General features: G+C 55.6%; 1 protein-coding gene across 5 annotated transcripts in view; it reads right to left on the bottom strand.

Moving 5' to 3' along the window:
- TNKS1BP1 (tankyrase 1 binding protein 1) overlaps window positions 1–12,026 on the bottom strand; it is a 55,596-nt gene that overhangs the window by 33,701 nt on the left and 9,869 nt on the right. For all 5 annotated transcript variants that reach the window (XM_053560021.1, XM_053560020.1, XM_053560025.1 and 2 more), the window contains exons 5-9: window positions 10,194–11,558; window positions 6,164–8,298; window positions 1,010–1,352; window positions 628–778; window positions 372–508 (exon numbers count right to left, since the gene is read on the bottom strand). In XM_053560021.1, coding sequence (XP_053415996.1) covers window positions 372–508; window positions 628–778; window positions 1,010–1,352; window positions 6,164–8,298; window positions 10,194–11,558 — 4,131 coding nt within the window. The remainder of the gene's footprint in view (window positions 1–371; window positions 509–627; window positions 779–1,009; window positions 1,353–6,163; window positions 8,299–10,193; window positions 11,559–12,026) is intronic.

The following is a 12,026-nucleotide window of genomic DNA, read 5'->3' as shown; positions in this document are numbered from 1 at the left end:
AGGCCTTTCTCTTACCCCGTCCCGTGCCCCACCATCCCACATTAGGAAATAACTCCTCCCTCTCAAAATAGGCACAGCCCCCTTCTCTATGCCTACCCAGTGATACCTACGCTTCTCGCCTCACCCAAACTAATTCTAGGCATGGCCTGTGTCCCCACTCCCTGCTCTAGGCCTAAGACAAAAACATATCTTGTTCTTCCTTCCACCTGCTAGGTACACAGAGTCCAGCAGGGCACAAAGGTATCTTCGGGGGCCCCATTGGAAAGGAGGCAGGAGAGAGGGGTGTTGGGGAAATGAACGATGGGCAGAGAGAAGAAAGGCTGGATGCAAGGTTGTCAGCTGGGTGTACAGGCTGAATGATCAGGCAGTACCTTGAGGGCTGACGGGCTCAGGCCAGGAAAGAGGTTGACTTTCAGTCCCTTGGTGCCTAAGGACATCCGCGTCCGGCGGCTCTGAGGCTCCTCCACTACCTCTTCGTCAGAAGATGGCACCCGAGCAGTCCGTGGCTCTGCAAGGCCCAGGAAGGAGGCTCAGAATACTCAGATACCCTGTCCCAGGCCCTGCACAGCTCAGGCCCAACACCCCAGACATCGACAAAGACGTCATCAAATAACACACCGGCCCTACCCGTGGAGTCCTGGAACAGGCGCGCATCTGAGTCTGCTGCCTCTGACAGGCCCAGGGTACCTCCAGGCCGGATGGCTGGAGCCCGGTGCCCACGCTTACGCCCCAGGTTGGCACGGCTCCGGTACATGGCACTGTCAAGGAGGTCGGTGTCCTGTTCCGAACAACGGGTACACCACTGTTATTGACACCCTATGGCCCTGCCTCTCCCCATGGAAGCCCCTCCACAGCAGCTGATCCCTCCCTGCTCTTGTTCACATGATGCACCCACAACCTGCTGTCTGTCTCCTAGACAGAGACCACTGGAAATGGGGTTCCGACTCTACCACCACCCACGTTGTTCCCATAACAGCCACCCACTCCCCTGGGTTCACCACCCACTGACCTCAATGAAGGAGAAATCCTGACTGGGGGCACTGAGCAGAGGGCCTCGGGAGGGGCACTGAGGCGTCTGGGCCGACCCTTGCACACCCCGCTCAGGCCCTGAAGGGTCCCCAGTGCCATCCATATCTTCTGACCAGCTGGCTTCACCATCAGGCTGTGGCCTCCAGGTGAGCAGAGGGTCCCTGCCAGGCTCCTGAGGCGCCTCTTGGTCAGCACCTGCTGTGGCACCTTCCTCCTCCAGCTGGACCCTGAGGCCTGAGGCTGCTGACTCCCGCCAGGCCAGCATCTCCCCCAGCAGGCTCTGGGAGCCAGAGGGCGGGGAGCGGGCTGGACACCCATCGGGGCTACAAAGGGAGAGACGAGAGGACAAGGTCACCCTCCATGCCCCATCTCCCTCCTCCAAAGCCCACTTTACAGCATCCCTCTGTCCCCAGACTCTCCCTCTCCCTCCTTCCCATGCTTTCCCCAGATTCCTGCACCAAGGACATGGCCAAGGCCTTGAGCAGCACAGCACACAGGGGAAGAGCTGGCCAGCCTGAGACCTTGGATGAGTCCCTCCCCCCATGAACACCTCATGTTCCTCTGTATCGAGATGCTGGGGGAATGGATCAAGAGTGCCAGGCACTCACTCATGCCTGCTCCGTCAGCAACACCTATCATTACTGCTGCCATCATCACTGTCAATGTCCTCAGTATGTCCCCTCCCTGGGCACCTGTCTGGGCGGTCATGCTCTATAAGTGAACCAGGTACTCATACACTCTGCCTTCAACCCTCATACGCTGCTGTCATTGAACAAGCTATTCCCTCACCTGAAACTTCCCCCAACACTATCCCTTAATGTCCTCTGCCCTCCATCCAATTCCCCTTCTGATGCTGCCTCGTCCCCTCCCCAGCAATCATAGCCACCTCAGGTCCTCTGTGTGCCAGCCCCTGCTTCTGTTCCACAAATCTTTGTCCCCACTGCCTATGAGCACCTCAAGGGCAAAGACAGGTCCTTTTGCCTTTGTGTCCCCAGCACCTGGCTGGGAGCCTGGCCAAGAGCCGGCCGGACTAAGCAAATGTTTGCCCAGTGAGTGGAGGCTGGGTCACCTTGGACCTCAGTGCAATTCCTGTATCCCCTACCTGCTGCTCCCGAGACATGACACAAACACACCACACATTCTCACTAATTCACACCTCACACCCTATCCAGCTGCCGCTCCCCAAAACGGAGACACGCACTCCAACGGGAAGTGAGTGCGCTGTCTGCCTGTCACTCCCTGGAAACACACCTAGCACCCACCACACCTGCCAGCATAGCACAGAGCCACACCTGAGACACACACACACACACACACCGCCCCCCTCACACCACAGGAGAGCCCAGAAGCCAGGCCGCCGGTTCCTGCCAGGGCTGGAGGGGACAGAGACCGAGGCAGGTGAAGCAACATCAAGCAGGAAGAGCGGATCGGGAGGGGGCACACGTGTCAGTCTGTCCTTCCACAAACTGCTGACAGATGGAAATTAAAGCAGCCTTGGAAGGGGAGGGGAAGCAGAGGCAAACCACAAGCAGCACCCTGGATGGGGTCCAGGGCCAGCTCACCCTGACAGCCAGCTTAAAATCAAGGAGGCCAGAAGGGAGGGGGTGGCGGCCACACCCCACCCAGCCTACAGAGACCATGCCCAAAGCTTCTCCCTGGGGTGGGGCAGGCCCCGCAAGCTAAGGGGAAGTGAAAACACCCACTGGGTAACTGGCAAAATCCACTCCCAACAAGAGCTGGTCCCAAGCCACGTGGTTAGAGGTCAGCGGAGGGAACTTGGTGGGCTCTGCAGGGGGCTTGAGAAGTGGAGAGCTGGGACAGCCCTGGAAAGCTCAGTGTATGTCAACCTCACCAGCCTGCCTCGCCCTTCACCCCAGAATTCTTACAAGCAGAGGCCTTCCCACAGGGGAACAGGCGAGAGGAGTGGTTAGGAATGTGGCTGCCGAACTTGGCTGTGACCCCTACTATGCCTCTGTCCTTGGCCACAAGTTACTTGCCCACTCTGAGCCTCAGTTTCTTCATCTATAAAATAGAGGCCCCTAAACTTTGCTGTGTTTGCTGGCAGAAACATGTGCCTAACACATGGTGAGCACTTCATAAATATAACAAACTACTAGGCTAATCATCATCACTCACAACACAGTTCCCTGGCCTGACAGGACATGTCTCATTTATACTGCCTGCCCCCCCACCCCAAGTCTAGACTTCAGAGTATCCTAAAGGCTTGACTCCACCCGACCCCCACCTTCCACCACTGCTGCAAGGGCAACACAGGGACAGATCTGCAAAAAGTAAATTTCCCAGTGTGCGAGCAGGACAACGTGTCCAGAGAAGCAGGTGTCCTTGACACCAGACAGAGCCAGGTCCTGACACCAGACAGGACCACAAGGCTGGGGCCCCAGGGGACATGAAGAACCCAAAGCCACCAGTTGTGGGACCCTGAACATGTTCTACTACCTCTCTATGCCTCAGTTTCCCCAGTTTTGTGAGAACTAATTGACTTAGTCCTCACAAAAACACTATGAGTACTGGGTATAAATTACTCCTGATTTACAGATTAGGAATTGAAGGCCCTGAGAAGTAACTTGTCCAACGTCACAAAGGTGGTGACAGAATCAAAGCCCTAACCTAGCAAGTGGATCCAAAGTCTGATTACTCTGAGCTACTCTCCAGGACTTCCCATTACAAAGGGAACCTCCAAAATTTTCTTTAAAGAGCAATGTTCCATAGTGTAGAATTTCCCTATGCCAGATGCTGAGAACACTAGCTTTTTGGGCCTCAGTCAAGGAAGTTTGGGAAACATCACACAACTCATCTTTAAGGTACTAACTAATACATGCTAACATGTACACTGAGGCTCCCGCACGGCCATAGCATTTTCCAAATGTTTTCTTTGGGACACATTTTGGAAAAGGCTGCCAAAAACCATAAAATGCAAAAGAACCCCTCGAAAGCAAGTTTCCTTTCAGCTTAGAGGCATGTTTTCGGTTGCATACCACAAGGTTCACTTCAGCACAACAACTAAACCCTGAACTTGGGTAAAGTCAAGATTGGCCAGAAAATGGTAACATGGCCAGATAAACCTGAGCATGTTAAAGGTATGAAAGGACCGAAACTCAAGACAGCTGGGTGCTTCTATGCCTGCCTCAGAAGGGAAAAGCAGAGGGCTGTGGGTCTCACTCCTTGTAGCCTTAAGAGTCTTGAGCAGGCCTGGCGCAGTGGCTCACCCCTATAATCCTAGCACTCTGGGAGGCCAAGACATGCAGACTGCTCAACCTCATGAGTTTGAGACCAGCCTAAGCAAGAGCGAGACCCTGTCTCTACTAAAAGTAGAAAAACTAGCTGGCATCACAGCAGGTGCCTGTAGACCCAGCTACTCAGGAGGCTGAAGTGGGAGGATTACTTGAGCCCAGGAGTCTGAAGATGCTGTGAGCTATGATGATGCAATGGCACTCTACTGAGTGAGACTCTGTCTCGAAAAAAAAAAGTCTTGAGCCCAGTGGTCACCACTGAAAGCAGTTAATATAAACAAGATGGAAAGAGGTACTGCTGACTCTGTCACCTCGAGCAGGTCACACCACCTCTTGACTTGCTAACAGAGAGCATAAAAACCCCTTTCCTGCTTCACAAGGCAGCTGTAAAGATCAATGAGGTAAGACGTGTGGCTGAGCACAGGGCATGCAGTTCTGTGAGTCCCAGGAAGAGAAACTGGGAGCCATGACTCCAAGCCTGCATTAAAACATTAAAGCTGGAATCTGGGGTGCTCACAGGAGCCTCCCAACTCCTAGCCCTGTGCACTTCCTGCCCTGCAGTCCCTCCAGCAAGCAACCCCCGCAACCCCCCAGCCCTCAAGCTTTCCCACCTTCTTCTCTCCCTCCTCCTCGTCTATCCCAAATGCCTCTCCCAACACTCTCCACTTCCCAACAAGCCTCTCTAGCCCCTTCCTGATCCCCCCTTTTCTCAATCCACTGCCCATTACCACTAGCCCCTTCCACTTAGAACAGTCCCCAACCAGTCCCCTTTCCTGCCCCCTGACCTGTGAAAAGCTCCCACTCCAGGGCTACAATAGGTAAAATATTCTACTTGCTAGAGAATAAAATCATAACTCAATGGATGAAAACATTAATGAAATAGATGCAATGCCTTTTTCACCCTTCCCAGATGCAAAATCATCTCAGTTGGCTTTAAAATCCCATGAGACAGACTCTTGTTGACCTGTGAAACTACCACTCTGTTCTGGTGGAAAGTTTTTTTCATTACCTTTGCACACAGAGACCAAAGTCATGGGGCCAAAAGCCGGGTCTTGACACCTTTCAGGTTCTTAAACATGCTCTCCAGGGCTCTATGACAGGGCAGGCAAGAAGCACCAAGTTCTTGACCTTTCAAGAACCAATGAGTGCTACTGTCCACTCCCAGCTGCGGTGGTCCTGGCCAAGAAGACACAAAATCCTCCTTCCTTCAATGAAAATGTCCATGCTTCATGGCCCAGGAACAACTGTGGCTTAAGGGCTGACAGATCTGGGGAATGGCCCCCGTGTACAAGTATGGAACCTACCAGAAATCATCCAAGCTATGACATGTACCATTTCTTCCTGCACAGTCACAATTCAACATCACCAAGACATGGCCTTACAAAAGAATAACACCTCAAACATTATAGTCATCCTTTGAAAAAGGAACTCACCTGTGTGTCATTTCATTTTTTATTTTTGAGACAGAGCCTCAAGCTGTCGCCCTGGGTAGAGTGCTGTGGCATCACTGCTCACAGCAACCGCCAACTCGTGGGCTCAAGCCATTCTCCTGCCTCTCCTCCCAAGTAGTTGGGACCACAGGCGCCCGCCACAATGCCTGGCTATTTTTGGGTTGCAGCCGTCACTGTTTGGCGGGCCCGGGCTGGATTCAAACCCATCAGCTCAGGTGTATGTGGCTGGCGCCTTAGCGGCTTAAGCCACAGGCGCTGAGCCGTCATTTCATTTTTTTAAAAAGAAATAGAAATAAAAATAGTTTAATATGTCTCCAATTTCCAAACACTAAAAGTTCCTGAGTAAAACTCTTTCTGCCTTCCTCAGGAAGGTTCCAATTTTCCTGACAGCTATCACACTTTCCCTCCCACACCAGGATGGGGTTCCCTTACCTGGTTCCAAAGCTGGAGGCTTCTCCTATCTCCATTCTGGGGTCTTCAGGGTCAGTCTCCAAGGAAGGCAAAGAGCTGTCCTCACCCTGGATCTCCAGCTCATTCGTCTCGCCGACCCCCAGCTCCCTGCCCACCAAGAGGTCTCTAGTCTCCAGGCCAGGGGACAAGCTACTGCCATTCCCAGAGCCAAGCTCTGGGCACTGGCTGACCTCTCCCACCCCACGCTCCCTGGCTTCACTTGGAGCCCCGAAGAGCTCCACATTCCGGGACCCCAATTCCTGGGCCCAGTCTGTCTGCCCCACTCCACATCCCCGTGGCTCCTGGGAACCTCCAGACTCCAGGTCACAGGGCACCTCCAAATTCCTCAAACCCAAGCTATCACCCCACTCCATCTGACCCACCCCCAGCTCTCTGGGCTCTCCAAGGCTGTTTCTCAGTCTGAGGTCAGGGGTCCAGTCTGCCTGTCCGACTCCACGCTCTCTTGATTTAAGGAACTCTCCAGCCTCCACACCTGACCAGTCAGTCTGCCCCACGCCACTCCCCCTGGCCTGGCTATGGCCCACTTCTCCCACCTCAGCCAAATCTCTGTTCCTCACCCCAACATCAGAAGTCCAGTCCTCCCCACCTCTGATCCCCCGGGGCTCTTCCGACCCTCCACTTTCCAAACAGCTGGCCAGCTCCACGTCTCTCAACCCCAGGTTGTCTGACCAGCCTATCTGTCCCAAAGTATTTTCCCTGGCCTCACTTGAGCCCCCTGAACCCACACAGCTGGACACTTCCAAGTTCCTGAGACCCAGCTGATCAGTCCAGTCCACAGGCCCGGCCGTGGTCCTCCCAGGAGGCACAAAGTGACCACCTCCCATCTTGTTGGAAGGGCTCAGGCCAGCACCACTCACTCTGTCATTGCCAATGATGCCAAACTGATAGCTCCTCTCAGTGGCCTCAATACAGACGTCCCCGCTCCAGCCCTGCGGCCGTGGGCTAAATGCCACCTCTGGCTGGGGGGCAACACCGAGACTGAACTCACTGGCCCAGCCTGGCTTCCCCCTCTCCCTGTCTTCCAGGCCAGCATCACCAGGGCTCTGAGCCCCTGTCTGCTGCCTCTCCTGCAGCCTCCCCACCTCCTGGAGGGCCTTGTCATCTTGCCAGGTGGTCTGCTCTCTGGGCCCAGGTGCCCCATCCCGCAACTGGGGGGTGGTGGGGCTGAATAAGCCCCCCAAATCTCTCTCTTCTGGTCGGCCTGCATCCCCACTGGCCTCACTAAGGCTGTCTTCACCGCTCGGAACCTTCTTCTCAAATTCCTCATCCTGTTGCTGGGCTTCCTCGGGGCTGAAGCCGGAGCTCAGGGCTCTCATTCCGAAGCCCCTATCCTGGGTGCCGAGGGTCCTGGAGCTGCTACCGCTGCTGTAGTCCATCATCCAAGCACTCTTCCCGAACTCCTGGTCCTGAGGTTCTGCGCCCTGGCTGCCATAGGTGCCAAGTGAAGAATTTCTCTTCTCAAACTCCCGGCACTGCTCCTCACCATCCTGGCTGCTGTACCTGCCCAGGTGGTCCTTCCTCCCTGACTTCTGACCCTGGTCATCATCATCCTGGGTGGTGTAAGCACCCAGAGAATCTCTCTTCCCAAATTCCCAGTCTCCCAGGCTTACATCTCTACTGCTGTAAGTACCCAGCGAGTCTCTCTTCCCAAATTCTTGGTCCTGGAGTTCCGCATCTCGACTGGAGTAAGTGCCTTGGGAATCCCTCCTTCTGAACTCCCAGTCCTGGACGTCCACTTCCTGGTTCCGCTGAATGCCAAGCTGGGCTGGCTTTCCAACAACCAGGTCCTGGGCTGGGAGTCCCCCAAGGGCAGACACTTCACTCTGGTCTTGGCCACTGCTGGCTTCAACCTCCTCCTGGTCGATGCCACACCTGCTGGCCCACTCCCTGGTGTTTCCTTTCCCCATTCCTTGCCCATACTTGCTGGCCCAGTCCCTCTCTCCAAGGCCTGGGTCTCCTCTAGGGCTTAAACCCCCAAGACCATAGTCCTGAGAAGCACTTGGGCACCAGCTAGAAGGGCTGAAACCACTGGGGTGTGGATCTGCTGTGATCCCAAATTCACTCTGCAGATCTTTCTGGGCCCAGCCAAGGAGACCCTGGGAATCAGAAAAAAGAGAAACAGATAAACAATGCTTAGAGTCAATTGGGAAGGGAGTCAGAAAGCTGTGTGACCCTGAGCAAATCACTTGACCACTCTGGGCCTCAGGGCTCTCAATTTTAAATGAGAATAATTCCTACTGGTGGGGCTAGTGTGAGAGGATCAAAGGAGACCATTTATACCAAGTACCCAGCATAGCGCCTGGCATACAAAAGGCACACCATGGATGATACTATGGTCATGTTTACAACCCTTGGCCCTGCCTAGAGGAAAGGTCCACACAGAGGAATGGGGGGGGGGGGGGAGGAATGCACTTCAATTAGGAGAGGTCAAGATTCAAAGCCCCTCCCCTCTGCAACTGCTTTTGCAAGGCAAGATTCCCACAGACAAGGCAAGCAGACCCCTTCCAGCCCCCAGGGGGTACCGCAGACCCTTCTCTATGGAAAGTGCCTCCTCCCTGGTCCTCCCCAGGAAGGCCTCTCAGCCTTCACCTCAGCCCAGGGAAGGCAGTAGGGACAGCCTCTGGCATTGGGGAAAATCCCAGCCAGGGCTTCTCGTACTCCACCCCCTCCCACTTTCCATGACTCACCCCCATGGGCCGGAGAGCCCTGGGTTCAGGGCTCCGGAGCCGGCCGGCCTCATCCCTCAGCGCTGCATTGGCCAGCAGCCGTTCCAGGACAGACATGCTGGCCTCCCCATCCCCAGGCTGGGCCATGGCTCCCCACTCCCTCCCCACCACCCGCCCCAGGGCTGCTGGGTGAGGCCAGGCTGGGCACAGGGACGGGGCTGGGACCTGTCCGACGGCTCTGGCTCTTGCTTGCCCTGGCCCTGCTCCCTCTGGAGCAGCTGCAGCTCTGACAGCCCCGCCCAGGAGCCAGTTGAGTCACCCACATCCCAGGACAGACACACCTACTGCAGGAGTCAGCTTGATCTTAACCCTTCCTGCTCCTCCTCCTCCTTCCCCCAGCCCCCAGCGTCCCCCTGGCTCCTCCTCCTCCCCAGCCCCACCCCTCCCAGCCCAGGCCAGGCTTGAAAAATAAAATTTCAAAAGCCACCTGGCCTCCAGCCCTTACATTCAGAGGCAACCGGTAGGGGAAAGGGCACTGGGCTGAGAACTGGTGCTGGCCCAGGCCCAGCCGCCAACGTGCTGGGTACTGTGCAAGTTTCTGCCTTCTCTGGCCTCAGCTGCCTGCCTGCAAAGCAAGTCTTAAGCTCAATGGTTACAACATTTGTAAATGCCAACACTTATTAAGCACTTACAAATGAGCCGGGCACTATTCTTAGCACTTTCCGCATGTTGAAACTTATTTAATCCTCGCCATCACTCTCTAAGATAGAACTCATCACTGTTATCCACAACTGTAAGATGCAGAAACTGAGGCAGAGGGTGGAAAAGCAACTTGCTCAAGGTCTCATGGGGCACAGAAACATCAGAGCCAGGAGATGAACCCAGGCAGTCTGGTTCCAGAGCCCATGCTCTAAAAGGCTACGCAATTTTGCCTTGAATGGGATTCCAGTAATCACAGACGCTGAGCACTGAACACTGAGCACTCAGGACGCATCCCACCATGGGCTTTCCACATATCACCTCCCTGAAATACAACTATGAGAGGCCAATGCGATTATTATGAAATAACTCTGAAGCTTAGCAGTGAGTTAAGCCTGGGTGCATTCCCAAGACCAATCAGCAAGCCTGGAGTCAGGACAGGAACTCACACTAAGCCCTACACTCTGCCCCGTACAGCTCTGCAAGCTTTACCAGACCTGAGAGCAGTCCCCAGCTGCCTCACTCACTGCTACATCTCAAGTTCTTGACACGTTAAACCCATATTGAATGAAGCTCACCCAAGCCCTCCATCTTCAGAGCCAACCCCCACCTGTGCCCATCCTCACCTCAGAGCAGGTACCAGGGGACTGTGTGTCCTTCAGGTCAGAGCCTGTTCCCCGCCTTGTGCCGCCAGAGCTGGGTGGTGGCGAAGCCAGGAGGTCATCCAACCAGCGAGAGCTGTTTTCTGGGCCTGTAGGCTCAGGAGACGCCCTATAGGAGTCTTGTGCCTCTGTCCTGAGTTGAGTGGTCTCGACCTGAGCTAGAGTCATGGCTTCCTCCTCAACAGGCAGAGCCTGCCCAGGACCAGGGGCATCAGCAAAGAGGACACAGGGCTGGTCAGGGGGTGCTGACTGTTGCTGCCCCAGGACTGGCTCCAGGATGGGCAGGGCTGCCTCCCTGATGGGCAGAGGGAGGGGAGACTCCTCTCCAGCCAAGGGCTCACGGTCTTCGTATCTTTCCTCTGCCTGCAGCAAGGACACTGCAGGTGCACCCCCAGATGTAGGGAGGGCCTCAAGGGGAACAACTGGGGACTGAGGCTGACTCTCTCCATCGCCCTTCTGGGTCGGGGAGATGTCTGAATCTTCCCCTTGCACCCAGGAACTAGGCCTTCCTGGCCCCCCTAGAGCTGACCTTGTCCCTTGCCCCTGCTGGGACATTCCTTCTTCCCTGCTAGACACAGCCCAACTGCCAGACTCAGCGGCCTCAGCTGCCTCACTAGCCTCAGTGATGGGGGAAGGAGGTGGGGAGTCCAACCTCCATACTCCCAGACCAGACGGCCGTGTGGGAAAGGTCCATTCAAAGGATTCTGACAAGCTCCAGTTGGACTCTGTCCCAAAGGGACAATCCAGGGATGATTGGCTCCCCTGGGTTTGAGACAGTGCAGCCAGGGAGCCTCCCAGCTTCTCCTGGTCCTGGCCGGGTGGCCGGAGTACACCTTCAGAGAATCGGCGCTGAGCCAGGCTGCTGGGGTGGAGGGCCGCATCACCTTTGGATGCCTCTTCCTCCCTAGATGGAAACGTCCGAGGGGGATCCAGCAACTCACTCCCCTCGATCCGGGGCCGGTCTGAGGCGGCTGGGGGCTGCTCTGGGCTGTGGGACCCTGAGATCTCCTCAAGGGAAGGGCTGCTAGGTCTGGGGTCCTCTGGGGCTCCCTCAGCAGGGAGCCCCAGGCTAGGGGTATGACAGGGGCCCTCATCAGCCATGGCTGCACTTGGGGATGCTGGAGTTGTGGGCAGGCAAGGCGAAGTCTCAGAAGCTGCGAGACTCTGGGCTTCAGGAAGCTGACAGTGGCAGAGAGAGCTCTCATCGGGCAAGTGAAGATGGACAGGACCCACACCAGGGCCTGAGGCTTCAGCAGGGAGGTCTGGGCTGCCAGAGTCTCCATTCTCTGAAGCAGGACCTGGACTTGAGGGGACCTGGGGCTTGGAAACCTGCAAAAGGAAGTCAAGAGCTGTCATTAATCTCTCAGCTGGAGAGCCCCCTCAGGAGAGCCCCCTCCACCCTCACTCAGACACCCCGACTCGGCTCCTCCTTGGGCTCTCTCTCCGCAGACCACGGAGGGGAAACCAGAGCTCCGGGACCTGTGGAGACACATCATGGTCATCCCATCTCTGGGGCTCTTGGGCAACCCAGGAAGGCCCCAGAGATGATTTAGGACAGAGCTTCTCCAACTTCTGAGGGTCACAGAGTCCCCTTTTAGGCATTCTCCACCCACCCACTCCATCCCCAGAAAAATGCACCTAGCTTTATTCACATAGCATCATTCATACCATTTCAGATGGCTGGAACCCCCACTCACCCCCATACACCTCAGCTCATTTAAGATCTCCTGAAAGGTGATCTTGTTGCAGGGGTCAAGGACACATTCTTTAAAGGGGAAAAGGAAAATTGGGAACCCA

Source organism: Nycticebus coucang, chromosome 14 (assembly GCF_027406575.1).
Source record: "Nycticebus coucang isolate mNycCou1 chromosome 14, mNycCou1.pri, whole genome shotgun sequence".
Taxonomy (NCBI): Eukaryota; Metazoa; Chordata; class Mammalia; order Primates; family Lorisidae; genus Nycticebus; species Nycticebus coucang.
Note: the sequence above shows the minus strand (reverse complement) of the source record. Positions and strands in the feature narration are given on the sequence as shown.